This window comes from Malaclemys terrapin, chromosome 21, assembly GCF_027887155.1.
Source record: "Malaclemys terrapin pileata isolate rMalTer1 chromosome 21, rMalTer1.hap1, whole genome shotgun sequence".
NCBI classification, from domain to species: Eukaryota; Metazoa; Chordata; order Testudines; family Emydidae; genus Malaclemys; species Malaclemys terrapin.
In genome coordinates, this window is record NC_071525.1 from 13,317,494 (window position 1) to 13,332,095 (window position 14,602).

The 14,602-nt window shown below is 50.4% G+C and overlaps 1 protein-coding gene across 1 annotated transcript; it reads left to right on the forward strand.

The window, feature by feature from the left end:
- The first annotated feature begins 567 nt into the window (after positions 1 to 567).
- Positions 568 to 2,689, forward strand: LOC128827331 (zinc finger protein 239-like). The gene is made up of 2 exons (XM_054011190.1): positions 568 to 595; positions 1,863 to 2,689. Exons 1-2 carry the CDS (start codon positions 568 to 570, stop codon positions 2,687 to 2,689), a joined length of 855 nt encoding a protein of 284 aa, XP_053867165.1.
- Positions 2,690 to 14,602: the final 11,913 nt, after the last annotated feature.

Below are 14,602 nucleotides of genomic sequence, written 5' to 3' on the forward strand. Positions count from 1 at the left end.
CGGGAAGGAGGACAAGCAGAGGAACGCCACGCTGGCAGTTCACGACACACTGGTGAGGAGTCACAATCCCTGTTCTGTCTGTGATGTTGGGGGAGGGAGGAACCTGGGTCCTCGTCCTGTCCCTGGAGAAGGGAGGAAGCCGGCTCTGGCACTGGGGCTGGGTGACGATGTTCCTGGCACAGCTGAAGTTATGGACTGCGGTGCACCATCCTGCCCTGTGGGGCCTGCCCTGCCCTATGGGGTCTGCCCTGCCCAGCAGGGGCTGTCCCATCCTGCGGGGTCTGCCCTGCCCAGTGGGGAATTTCCTGCCTTGCCCTGTGGGGTTTGTCCTGTCCTGCCCTGCGGGGTCTGCCCTGCCTGTGGGGAATTTCCTGTCCTGCCCTGTGGGGCCGCCGCCTGCCCTGCCCTGTGGGGTGTGTCCAGCTGTGGGACCAGCTCTCAGTGGCACATTGTGAGTTCCCCTGCTCTCTTTCCTCGAACAGGATTTTCCACCCATGGCCCAGATGCTGTCTTCTGGCTGGAAGGAGGGGCTGAGATGCTTGTCCCGGATCCTCCATCCCTGAGGAGATGGAGACCCCTAGTGGTGGCTGTGGAGGTGAGCAGTGAGCGAGACCTGCTCTGTGACTAGCTGTGATGGTCGGAAAGGCTGGGACTGCAGCGGGCAGAGCAGGCGTGGTGTGGGCAGGGCCAGTGGGACACTGAGCTCTCCCATGTGCCCTTCTGCCTCGTCAGAAAATGGAGTGGAGCTGCTGTGATGCCAGCACGGGGCATCCCCTGCCTTGGTGCTTGGCCAGTGCATGGGAACTGGGAACCAAATCCAGCCCCTTTGGCCCCTGGCACCAAGCTGGGCTCTGTTCTGTGATGGGCTTGGTTGTCGCTAGGCAGGTGCAGAGCACGGGGCATGGGGTGGTTTGGGGATGTAGGGAGGTGACATCACTGGCTTTTATTTTAAGGACGTGCAATTTGGGAGTGGGTACATCCCCTCCCCTTCAGCCTGCTCTGCAGATGGGTCAAGAGCCAGAGAGCCTGGGCTGCCAGGGCCAGGGAGAGCAAACCCTGAAGGGGCTGGGGCCAGTTCCCATCTCCACCCCACACCTCACAGGGGGAGGACTCAGCTAGGGGGCTACAGGCCCAGCAAGGCCTGGGCACCCCGCTCCTGAGCACAGAGACTGACCAATGGTTAGTAGTGAGCTAGTGCCTAGAGACTCCAGCCAGTCTCTGGGCCCTGCTGGCTGGGGTGTGACATAGAGAGTCTCCCGGCCTGCACACATAGCAGGGATCATCACCCCTTTGGCCACTTGGGGAGCCCACGGTCACGCTGGGAGAATGTTGCAGAGGCAGGAAGCCAGCGTTGCTCTCCTGAGTGCCAGGCCAGGTCCTGCCCACAAGCTCAGCCATCCCTGGCGTTTGCTGGAGGCTTCATCAGCTTGGCTAGAAACAAGATGTCTCAGTTTATTAGTGACACGCTTAGGCAGGTTCCTTTGCCAGGTGCCCCATCACCATGCACAGGGAATCAATCAACTGGCTGAATATTAAGCATTATTTGTATGTTGTATTATGGTGGCACAGAGACCCTAACCATTCTGCTGGGTGCTGCCCAGACACACAGCCAAAGACAGTCCCTACCTCAGCTGAGATAAGGGCCCTGTTGTGCCAGGCACTGCCCAGACACACAGCGAGGGTCCGTCCCTACCTCAGCTGAGATCAGGGCCCCGTTGTGCCAGGCGCTGCCCAGACACACAGAGAGGGTCCATCCTTGCCCCAAAGAGCTCACACTATAAGCGGACAGTGAAGCAGAGGGCGAGAGGGTTATTATGCCCGTCGTCCAGAGGGGGCATCATGGCTGGATTTCTTTTTTCTAGCAGCTGACGGGATCAAGACTGAGGAGGAAGTGAAGGAGGACAATCATCAGGAGCAGGCTCCCAAGAAGGCCAATCTGTCTGGGCTGGCACCAGCAGAACCCAAAGGGATCCCTCCCCTGCGTGGGGCCTGCAAGGGCCAGTACCGGCCGAAGCAGCTGCCAAGAGCCCACCCTGGGAAGAGACGCCATGGGAGAGGAGGTGTCAAGAAGCTGCAGGACTTCATTGTGCAGCAGATCCTGCAGCAGTGGGAGAGGCTGGGGTGGCGTGCTGGCCTTGCCCGGCACTCGCGCCATGCCCAGCCACAGGACACAGGTGAGGAGGGACAAGCTTTTCAGTGCCCAGTGTGTGCAAAGAGCTTCGACGAGAGCTCGGCGCTGATCCGGCATCAGAGGATCCACACGGGCGAGCGGCCTCACCCGTGTGGGGAGTGCGGCAAGTGCGTCATTGAGAGCTCGGACCTGCACAAGCACCAGCGGGTGCACACGGGCAAGAAGCCCTACCCACGTGGGGAGTGCGGCAAGCAGTTCAGTGGCAGCTCCAACCTCATCCAGCACCTGCGCACCCACACCGGGGAGCGGCCCTACCGCTGCACCGAGTGCGGGAAGAGCTTCTCGCAGAATGCCACCCTCATCACCCACCACCGCATACACACTGGCAAGTGCCCCTACAAGTGCCATGCCTGTGGGAAGAGCTTCGGTGCCCACTCCACCCTCTTCCAGCACCAGCGCACCCACATGGGCGAGCGCCCCTACCAGTGCACCCAGTGCGGCTGCTGCTTCAGCCGCAGCTCCTACCTCGTGGTCCACCAGAGACTTCATGGGGGGTAGGGCCCTGGGGCAGCACTCCAGGGACCCATGTGTGGTAGGGCCCCCAGGGCAGCGCTCCATGGACCCATGCAGGATAGGGGCCAGCGCACCAGGGATCTGTGTGGGGAGGGGGCCCCTGAGGCAGCACGCCAGAGACCCAGGGGGAACAGGGGCTAGCATGCCAGATACCCATGTTGGGGAAGGGGGGTGCCTGAGGCAGCGTGCCAGAGACCCATGCGAGACAGGGGCCAGCGCACCAGGGAACCATGTTGGGGACGGACCCCCCCAGGGCAGCCTGCCAGGCATCCACATGGAGGAGGGGTGCACCAGAGATCCATGTGAGGGAGGGACCTAGTGCCAGTCATTTACATGGAGGATGGGCCCCCTGGCTATTGCACCAGGCATCCCCTTGGTGGAGGGGTCCCCCAGACAGTGCCCCAGGGATTCAGGTAGGGTGGCCATTCCTTTGGGCAGTGATAATTGTCTGGCTGTGAGCAAGAGGGTCATAAGGAAGGGTCTGGACCCAGGGCTATTGAGCTTTGGACTCCATGACTGAGGCGGAGGACCCAGGGGGGTTGGGCCGGAGAAGGAGTGGTGTGTTGAGGTGATCGGTCATATGGGCATGGGAAATAGAAAGGAGCGGGAGGGGTGCTCATGGGGGCGTTGTGAAGGGGATGGGAGGGATCTGGGTGCTGGGGTTTGGAGACTGCGAAGGGGATAGATGGGTGATCGGGAATGGTGAGTAGCGGGCGTTGGAGATCAGTTGTTCCTGGGCTTGCCCTTGCAGCTCCTCCAGTGTCTCATTCCAAGAGAAGAACAGGAGTACTTGTGGCACCTTAGAGACTAACAAATTTATTAGAGCATAAGCTTTCGTGCATCCGAAGAAGTGGGCTGTAGTCCACGAAAGCTTATGCTCTAATAAATTTGTTAGTCTCTAAGGTGCCACAAGTACTCCTGTTCTTCTTTTTGCGGATACAGACTAACACGGCTGTTACTCTGAAACTTGTCATTCCAAGAGGAGACTGCGCCCAATTCCCGGCTGTCTGCCAGGCATAGCTGCAGCTTTAACAACATTGCAATGAGGGCTGGCCGGAAAACAAGGGTGCTGAGGGAAAACTGCAGGGTTCTGACGGGTTTGCATTCCACATGGGAGCAAAAATAAGGCCTTGCCAAATGTTTCACAAAAAATTTGAAAGAGAAAGTGCTCTACTGGGCTGGACAATAGCTCTGTGGTCAGAGCCCATGCCTGGGGGACGGATGACATTGCTCTGTCTGATTGTGGGGAGAGTTCTGAGCAACAAGTATAGTGTCAGTCTCTCGTTCTTTCCTCTTGGAGCTGTTCCTCTTGGTATAAATAACATGGAGCCATTGGCAGGGCCGGCTCTAGGCACCAGCAAAACAAGCAGGTGCTTGGGGCAGCACATTTGCAGGGTGCGGCATTCTGGCATCCTTTTTTTTTTTTTTTTTTTAAACTCACTTCCTCCCCTCTCGCAACGCTGCAGAAGCGGAGAACCCATGGGACCCTGGGAGCTGTAGTTCCTTGCCTAGCTCCCTGCCTATAGAGCCAGCCCTGGAGCAGGGAAAGAACTACATTTCCCAGCAATCCCTTGGCAGCTATCAACAGGAAAGGGAGGGGGAGGGAGTGAGGTAGCTGAGCCATGCTGCAGCTTGCTGTGAATGGAGAGCTGGCTGCTAGAACGGGGTGGCACTGTGAGTGGGGGACAAGTGTGCCCAGCCCAAGGAGTAGCAGGCTTTCCCCAGATATCCCCTTCAGAAGACTTCCCCAGACTGGATTAGGGATACTGGTGTGACCTCACCTTGCAGCCCCCAAAGAAGGAATTGTGCGGACTAAAGGGACAGTGCACCTCTCTATCTGAAACCTAGCAAGGGAGGTACGTGGATTCCACTAGACTTTAAAATGAAAAGTAATGGAGGGGAGGCTCTGCTAGAGGACCTGGGCAGCTTTAGATACAGTACCAGGCACGTAGGAGGATTTCCACTTCTGAGCCATGGAAGCAGAAATTGACTTTTTCTTTCCAGATATAGCTAATATTCAGAAAGGGAATCTAGCACCTGCCTTCCAGATTTGAACACCCTCAAAATTCAGGAGTGCTCAAGCTCCATTTGGGCAGCTGTTACTTCATTTCTCCCAAATCAAATATACTGATCCACTGTAACTTGCTGTAGAAAAAGTAGGATACAATTGAGCAAGCAATGCTTCCCAGTGATTTTTAGGACTAGAATTGCTATTTTCAACAGCCATTGCCTTTTTTTTGTTGTTGTTGTTGTTGTTGTTTTTTTTGTTTCATTTGTTTAAAAGGAAGACAGTGATTGCATTGGCAAATTCCCCATAGAAACAAAGAGTGGAGCAAAAGAATAATAAAGGCACCTCAACTTTTCCTCATTTATGTAGGACAGTCTTATAATATGCATCCAGACATCCTCCAATCACACAAGCTGAAAACTGTTCCACTTTACTGCAGTTCTGTAACCATATGGGAACCAATCCTGTCTGTGTTCTGTGCACATCCAAAATTCCTGCTGAATGACCCGCTCTGGGAGTGAGTTACCAGTGACCCAGGGCTGGGACAGCAGGAGGGTGCAGGTTGGGGGGAGAGCCCAGGGCTGGGGCAGCAAGGAGTGGGGGAGGGGGGAGCCCAGGGCTGGGGCGGGGGGCAGCCAAAATTTCTTTTGCTTGGGGCCCAAAAAACCTAGAGCTGGCCCTGGCCATTGGGCCAGAGGCAAAGAGATTTGACACTGCAGCACAGTGATCAGAGTCCCCACTGGGGCTGTGCTATACATCGGGCCTTCCCAAATTTGTGGCCATGAAAAACACATCACGGACCATGAAATCTGGTCTCTCCCCCATGAAATCTGGTGTTTTCTGTGCTTTTACCCTATACTATACAGATTTCACAAGGGAGACCAGAATTTCTCAAAGTGGTGGAGTCCTGACTGAAAAGGGAGTTGTGGGGGTATTGCAAGGTTATTTTGTGGGGGGTAGCAGTATTGCAACCCTTACTTCTGTGCTGCCTTCAGAGCTGGGCGGCCGGAGAGCAGTGGCTGTTGGCCAGGCGCCCAGCTCTAAAGGCAGCACCCCGCCAGCAGCAGCACAGAAGTAAGGTAGCAATACCATACCAGGCCACACTTACTTCTGTGCTGCTGCCTTCAAAGTTGGGTGGCTGGAGAGTGGCGACTGCTGACTGAGGGCCCAGCTCTGCAGGCTGCAGCACAGAAGTAAGAGTGGCTATACCATACCATGCCATCCTTACTTCTGCGCTGCTGCTGGCAGCAGCTCTGCCTTCAGATCTGGGTTCCCAACCAGCAGCCGCCACTCTCCAGATGCTCAGCTGTCAAGGCTCCTTCCCTACTCTGAACTTTAGGGTACAGATGTGGGGGCCTGCATGAAAACCTCTAAGCTTAACTACCAGCTTAGCTCTGGTCCGCTGCCACCACTCCCAAAACTAATTCCCTTCCCTGGGTAGCCTTGAGAGACTCTTCACCAATTCCCTGGTGAATACAGATCCAAACCCCTTGGATCTTAAAACAAGGAGAAATTAACCATCCCCCCTCCTTTCTCCCACCAACTCCTGGTGGATCAAGATCCAACCCCCTTGGATCTAAAAACAAGGAAAAATCGATCAGGTTCTTAAAAAGAAGGCTTTTAATTAAAGAAAAAGGTAAAAATCATCTCTGTAAAATCAGGATGGAAAATAACTTTACAGGGTAATCAAACTTAAAGAGCCCAGAGGAACCCCCTCTAGCCTTAGATTCAAAGTTACAGCAAACACAGGTAAACACCCTAATAAAAGGTACATTTACAAGTTGAGAAAACAAAGATAAAACTAACACGCCTTGCCTGGCTGTTTACTTACAAGTTTGAAATATGAGAGACTTGTTCAGAAAGATTTAGAGAGCCTGGATTGATGTCTGGTCCCTCTTAGTCCCAAGAGCGAACAACCACCAAAACAAAGAGCACAAACAAAAGCCTTCCCCCCACCAAGATTTGAAAGTATCTTGTCCCCTTATTGGTCCTTTGGGTCAGGTGTCAGCCAGGTTACCTGAGCTTCTTAACCCTTTACAGGGAAAAGGATTTTGGAGTCTCTGGCCAGGAGGGATTTTATAGTATTGTACACAGGAGGGCTGTTACCCTTCCCTTTATAGTTATGACATCAGCAATGAAGGCGCCGCCGCTGCCGCCATCAGCAGCTCAGAAGTAAGGGTAGCTGCTGATGGCGGCAATACTACAATTACAATACTCTGAAATTTCAGATTTAAATAGCTGAAATCATCAGCCTGACTGAGGGCTTATGCTGGAGTCTCTCTGGGTTTGATCAGAAATTCCATCCTAGACCTGAGAATCCTTTCCAACAAAAGGTTTGGTTTCCCCAAATTGGCATTTCCATAAGACATTTTGTCAACCTGGGGTAGGGTTACCACCTGGCTGGTATTTGACAGGCCTGGACTTTTTTATGGATTTGCCAGTTGCCAGAAAAATAATTTAATCTGCTGGGTTTTTTTAACCCTGGTCTAAAGATTGGCATTATTATCACAATAGTATGCTAACAGTTTTGGTGTCCAGCTAAAGATGCTGCAGCGTTCCCACTTCTGCAGTGTAAGGCCTGGTCTACACTAACCCCCCAATTGAAACTAAGGTACGTGAATAACGTAGCTGAAGTCGACGTACCTTAGTTCGAACTTACCGCGGTCCAGACACGGCAGGCAGGCTCCCCCGTCGACCCTGCGTACTCCTCGCGCCAAGCAGGATTACCGGAGTCAACGGGGAGCACTTCTGGGTTCGATTTATCGCATTCAGACAAGACGCGATAAATCGAACCCAGAAGTTCGATTGCCTGCCACCGAACCAGCGCATAAGTATAGACAAGCCCTAAGTGATAATAGATCAAAACTGTTGAAAATACAGCAGCTGCCTACCAACACACAAGCATGTGTGTGAGGGGGTTTGAGCATGCGAGAGTGAGGAGACGTGCTGTTATCAATCTTATCTATAGAGCTGGCGGCGGAAGCTGTGCTGCTCAGTTCACAATGGCCGAGCAGGGTTGGCAGCGGAAGCGGTCGATGAGGAAGAGAAAGAGTAGATACTTATAGAGATTACATAGAAAGATGAGAGGAAATGCGAGGTGGATTCATGGTACCAGGAGAGAAGCGGTGCACTGTCTGCTGAAAGCAGTATGGAGTCTGTACACCAAAAAGGCGCGAAACGATTGCCATAGCTTTCACAGAGGGAGGAGCGACTGACGACACACACCCAGAAGCACCCGCAAAAATGTTTTTGCCCCGTCATGCACTGGGAGCTTAACCCAGAATTCCAATGGGCGGATGGGACTGCGGGAAATGTGGGATAGTTACCCATAGTGCACCGCTCTGACATTCGATGCTAGCCTCAGTACTGTGGACGCACTCCGCTGAATTCACGCGCTTAAGTGGGGACACAAAAGACCGAATGTATAAAATCACTTCTGGAAATTCGAATAGAATAATTTTGAAATAATTTCGTACTGTAGGTGGTGGTGGCCCTAGCAGCGTATGGTGTAATGACAAGGGGCCAGCTGGTGCAAATTGGCCTCACTCCATGGAAGGTAGCAAAGTTATGGCAGTTTTCACCAGTGGAAGGTTCAGCCAAGATGTAACAGCTGGATGTAGGCACCACTTTCAGTGTCAGATGTTCTTCAAGACGGATGGCTCACTACCACCTACCCTCTGCCAGACTGGACACTTGGGGGCTGGAGGACAGATGGTGGCCTCAGCAGCTTTCACTCAGATGCTGGGGTCAGGGGAGGAGAGTGCTGGTGCTATGCCAGACTCTGCCTGCAACTCAGCTGGGATGCCATTCACAGCAGCCCTGGGCTGGTTTTCATCCCCCCTGTGTGCTGATACTCCCAGAGGGGTTGTTGTCTGTAGAGACTGGTCCTGAGACTTCCGGATCTCAGAATGTGGCTTTAGCTCTCGTTAGACACGCCAATGGTCAACTGACATTACTGGGCGCAGTTCACAACTCTGAGCTCTATTGTTTCAGGCTGTCTGCAGATGCCAGCAGACATCGCTTCACCCTTTAGCTCATGTCTTGAAGGTTTTCTTCACCACCTTCAGATAAAAGCTTAGATCCTGGGAAACAAGCTGGCAGCTACCTGAGGAAAGTACGCCAACCCAGCCCAATCTGCCATCCAGCTGATATCAGGATGTCAGGTGTGGCCCCTTCTTACTGCTCCCTGTCTGTATTGGAGTCAGAGCCACTGACTTTAGCACTGGTTATTTTCATTAGCCATGGAGGGGCCACAGTGCTGGGAGACAGAAGCATATTCTGTCCTGGCTGGGGCATCATCAGTACAATTCCCTAAGCTGTTAACTATGCAGTCACTCCCCAAGGCCCCAGGCAGGGTTAGGACCCCACTTTGCTTGGTCTTGCACAGACACAGCCCCTGCCCCAAAGAGCTTCCAGTGACAAATGATGGACAGACACAAGATGAGGGGAGGGATGCAACCTATGAGCAATGATCAGGTGATGGCAGGCTCGTGGCTAACTGCCTACAGCGTGGGGCTCCAATCTGTTTGGTTTATTTCTCTTATAAAACCCCAGCAGCTGCGGTTTGTCCTGGCCTTGCTCCACTGGGGATAAACCAGACCAGTGCAGCGCGGCTCTCTGTGGGTGGGCTGCACGCCACAGGAGCCAGTGTAGAAAGAGCCTCCGCGCAGGCAGGCCTGGAGCTTTGGGGAGCAGAGCTCAGAGGCTGCAAGGGACTGTTGGAGAGAGGGATGCTGAAGAGAGGAATAGGAGGGAAAGACGCGCAACAGGCCATGTCCCAGGGTGGTCTGTGTCTGTTAAGCGTGAGCAGGGGATGGGAAAGGGGTACAGTGCTGTGACCAGGGCCCTAGGGAGGGCCACACTGAGATTGCTCAATTAGGGCAAACTGCAGAGAATGGGGCACACAATCCCCATCACTGATGGTTATTCTATACACCAAGCCAGCAACAACAAAACAGTTTCTACAATATTTACTGGTTACCCAGAAGCCAAAGACACAAATCCCTTAAAGCTATCCAGCTTTGGCTCTCACCCAGACAGCCAAAACAAATGTGATGAGGATTACTGAAAATCTTGTTCATCACATATAAAGTTCTACCAATCCCAAAGGATCAGGCACATTACCCACCGGTCAATCCCAAATACACACTTACAGCCAATTCTTATTAATTAAATTAAGATTTATTAAAAAAGAAGAGAGAGAGTATTGTGGTTAAAAGATCATTACACATACAGATATGAATAAAGTTCTTAGGTCAGTTTCATAGCGGAGATGATGAGCTGCTGAGTTGCAAAAAGTTCTTTCTGAATCAGTTCATCAGGTTATGTCCAAAATATGCCGTCCATATCCAGAGTTTGTTCTAATTCTTCCATGAGAATTAGCAGGATAATCCAGACTGGAGCTGGAGACCTCAGTTTTGTAACTCAAGCTTCCCCTGACCAAGCTTAAGCAGATCTAAGCTAACAGATCAGGGCCCTTGAGTTCTTTTATAGATCTCTGGCAGGCTATCAATAGCCTCTTGACAACAGGTATTCCTTGGTGAAGAATAGTGGCTTTGAAGTAAAACCTTCTATTTACTATGTATACCAGGTAAAAAGTTGCATTCATCAGCCTAAGGAAATTCTCCATTAAGCAGTTCATAGATAATTTACTACAAACTTCAAAGAGAAATAAGGACAATGATATTATTACACCCAAGTTCCAGCTATCTCTTACTGTTCCCCTTTGATCTCTGAATCAATAGAATACAGTAAGAGACAGGAACCATCTGGTTACATGGTTAACATCTAACAAGGTATAAGTAAACAAGTACAATTTGTATTTCTCTAATACGCTAATAATACAGGTCTGCCTTTCAAAGCTCTACTCTATCTAACATGGCTTTGTTAGCTAATTATAAGGAATGGTTGTAATTATCATTGACATACTTTTCTAATATGTCTTTAAAGGTTGAATTTTGGTAATTTAACCTGCTAGTTGCTTAACCCTTTCTGGCCCAATGTCACAAGCACTTCATAGGAATGGTACAATGTCCACACCTGGCTGCAGGAGCTGAACCCAGATGTTAGCTCACAAGGCAGGATGTTGGCTGTCCCCACCAGGAAGCATTTGACGTGCCAAAACAAGTGATAAAGGATGCCCCTGTCCTGAAGCACCACCAGCCAGGAGAGCCAGTGACACTTCAGTGGGATGCATTGGGGAAGGGGGGGCTCTTTTGCAGGAGCAGCCAGTCAGTGATGACAGTAAAGCCCTGACAAAGACTGGGCTGGGGCGCGCCCAACTAGAAAATGAGCTTCTGACGAGGATATTTGGTGCTGTAGTGGAGCAATTCCATCAGTGCATCTACAGCCACCTAGTAATAGACCACAAACCCCGAGAGACAATCAAGGCAAAGCGCCTTCTTAGCACTCCAAGAGGATAGCAGCACATGTTGATGTACCTCCAGCACTACCAGGTAGAAAGAGGATATCATTTCAGCCGGAGCTGCCCAGAGCAGAACTCCAGTAAATATTTTCAACCCCCCTGGAGTTTTCATAGCATTTTGAGGGGTGGAGGTGGAGGGGGCCCTCCTGGAAATACTCTATGAGAATTTAAGCCCTGGATATTGTCCACGATAACAACTGGTGTTGGCTGAAACCCACAGCAAGGCAAATATACCCTGCATCAGCCAGTTGGGGGAAGGGGCTCAGGACACTGAATCCATTAACATGCTGCTGTCTGCCAATTTCAACAGCGAAGCTGATGGAAATCAAAGACGCTACAGAAAAGGCCACCTGGCTACTGACAGTCCAGAGAGCGATCCTAGCAGCGTGGGAAGAAGACAAAAGCCAAGCACTCATAGGCATAAAACCCCATTTCCAAATTAAAGGTGACCTGAGCATGCAGGATGGAACCATATTTTGAGGAGCTGTTGTCCCTGCCTCCTGTCATAAGGATGTCATGCAAAAACTACCTGCCTCACACATGGGCACTGACAGCTTTTTAGATAGGCTCAAGGGTGAGTTTACTGACTGGGAATGAATACACAATTCCACTCCTGGAGAGAAGGGGTGACAGGCCTGTTATGTGATAACCGCCAGCAGAAAGACTGTTACCACATGAGCTGCCCACCCAACCATGGGAAAAGGTGGGCACAGACTTACCTTCCACTCCAGGACTTGATTACAGTGAAAACTGTAAATATTTTTCTGAGCTGAATGCCCTGATGCAGTGCTTGATACAAGAAGCAAACTGAGGGGCTACTTTGTGAGATATGGCTTTCTGGATACTGTATTCATTGACAGCTGACCCAATTTGCTTCAGAAGAATTCAAGAAATTGGCATGTAAATGGGAGTTTGCCCACCACACACCCACGGAGTGATGGTAAGGTGAATCGGCTGTTTCTTCTGGTTCAGACCCTAGTTAGCATTTTTGGCACACAAGAGTACCACATCACAGTGGTGCCAAACAGTTCAATCCAGTCCAGGCACTGATGGAACAAAGGCCCAAAAATCTGCTATCAATGAGGGGAGACCAATGTTGGTGCCAGAAGGATGGGGATACTGAAGAAAGATGGCCATCAGAGAAAGCAGGCACTAGAGTACAACAGGTCAGACAAGGATCTAGCAGCCCTGGAGGCAGGCACTGCTGTGAGCGTCCAGCCAGTAGGGAGACACCCCGAGTGGACTACCAAAACTGTGAGGGGTGCAGTGGCACCCAGGTCATACAAGGACCACACAAGAGGAACAGGTGATCTGATCTGAGCCAGCAGTCACAGCTCCCAGAGAGAGCCAACAGAGATACAGAGACCATCACAGAACAGAAAAACAAATGATAACAGATGCCACCGTCCTGAAAATCGCATCAGGCAGGATACCTCGGGAAAGGACTGGGTGTAGCTCTGCTGCAGAAGTGACTTGTGACAATTTTCTCACGGAGTTTTCATCTTGAAGTCATTAGGGATCTCTCCTGATCATTTGGAAGAGTGCGGTTTGTGAAAATAATAATAAAGAACGCTCATTACTGCAGATAACACTTTTTTGAGAGAAGGTCCATTACTGTCCTGAGTATTTTGAGAAGATCGATACGAGAAAATTATAAAGAGGGAGTCATTACTCATACAGGATTGTGACAAATTAATCATGGAACACTCTTCCTGACGCCATTAGAATACAGTCTTATACATTTGGAAGAGATTGGTTAAGAAAATGACAAAGAATGCAAAAAGCATTACTGATCATTGCCGTTGACAAATTTGTCTTCAAATCTGCCTTTCTAATTAATTGGCATTCTGTCCTCATGACTTTGAAGCGAGTGGTTCATGAACATTGCAAACAAACCATAACTCAATGCTGATCTCTGCTGGTGGAAAATTTCTCATTGAATATTAATTTTAAAGCAATTAGGACTTTTTCTTGAACATTTGGGGTTGACAGGTTAAAAACAAAGTAAAAGTCATTAATCAACGCCGCTGACTAATTCCGCCTGGAAGCTTCATCTGAAAGCCATTATTATTATACCCTGATCATTTGGAGGAGGTCGATTCAGGAAAAGTACAGACAGTCAGTTCTGTTCAGTGCTTGTGAGGAATGTATAATGGAATCTTCGCTAAATAGCCATTAGGATTCTGTGTTCGTCTTTTGGTAGACAGCAGTTCTGAAAATTACAAACAAAGCAAAACTAATAATTTAGCTTTGCTGGTGATAAATTTCTCCTTGACTCTTCAGCTTCAAGCCATTAGAATTCCGTCCTTATCATGTTCAATCAATCGCTTAGTTAAAATTGTAAGCCAAGCATAACTCAATGCTGATCCTCGATGGGGAAAAATTTCTCTTTGAATCTTAATTTTAAAGCAGTTAGCATTCTGTCCTGAGCCATATGTCTAAATTGGATCGGGAAAATGAGAAACCAAGAGGCAGTCATTCCTGAATTGGACTTGTGACAAACTTCTCATACAATTGTCTTTTTAAAGCGACTGTAATAATGGCCTAATCCTTTGGAAGAGATTGAGCCTGGAAAATAATACACAAAGCAAAACTCATTACTGATCATTGTGCGTGACATATTTCTAGAGAATCTTCATTTTAAAGCCATTTGGCTTCTGTCCTGAGCGTTAGTGGTGAATTGGTAAGGGAAATTTTGAAAAATGAAGAAGTCCTTTATAACAGCGCTTGTAATGAATTTCTCACGGAGGCTTCATCTTGAAGTTATTAGGGGTCTCTCATGATCATTTGGAAGAGAGCGGTTCATGAAAATAATAATAAAGAACGCTCATTATCGATCATTGCAGATAACACTTTTTCGGGAGAAGGCCCATTTTAACAAAGGTAGTATACTGTCCTGAGTATTTTGAGAAGATCGGTACGAGAAAATGATAAAGAGGGAGTTATTACTGATGCAGGATTGTGACAAATTAATCATGAAAAACTCTTCCTGAAGCCATTAGGGTGGGGGCTAGGCACCAGGACCCCTGGGTTCTATCCCTGTCTCTCGGCGCGGAGGTGGGTCTAGAGGTTAGAGCAGGAGGACTGGGAGCCAGGACTCCTGGGTTCCATAATGGCAGCTGTTTTTTCCTGTGTCTCCCTCCCTAGAGATCCCAGCCCAGCCCCCTAGCAGAATCTGAGTGGGGTTGCGGGGAGGTTGCCCTGCCACTTCAGAGTCATGATTTGACACCCCCCCCCCCCCCGGGGCTCTGACATCACAGAAACTTCCCCCCACCAGCCCAAATCAGAAAGTAGGAGCCCCTCCCCACATGCAGAGGAAGCCAGTTGGTTTCTTGGGGGTCTCTGGCAGAGGTGACAGCACCCACCAGACACCCCCTTATGGCTGCAAGGAGACCCTCTTGGACAGCCCCCTGCTACGAGGGGCCCAGGGGCTCCCAGACAGGGTCAGGTGAGATGGGGCTATAGT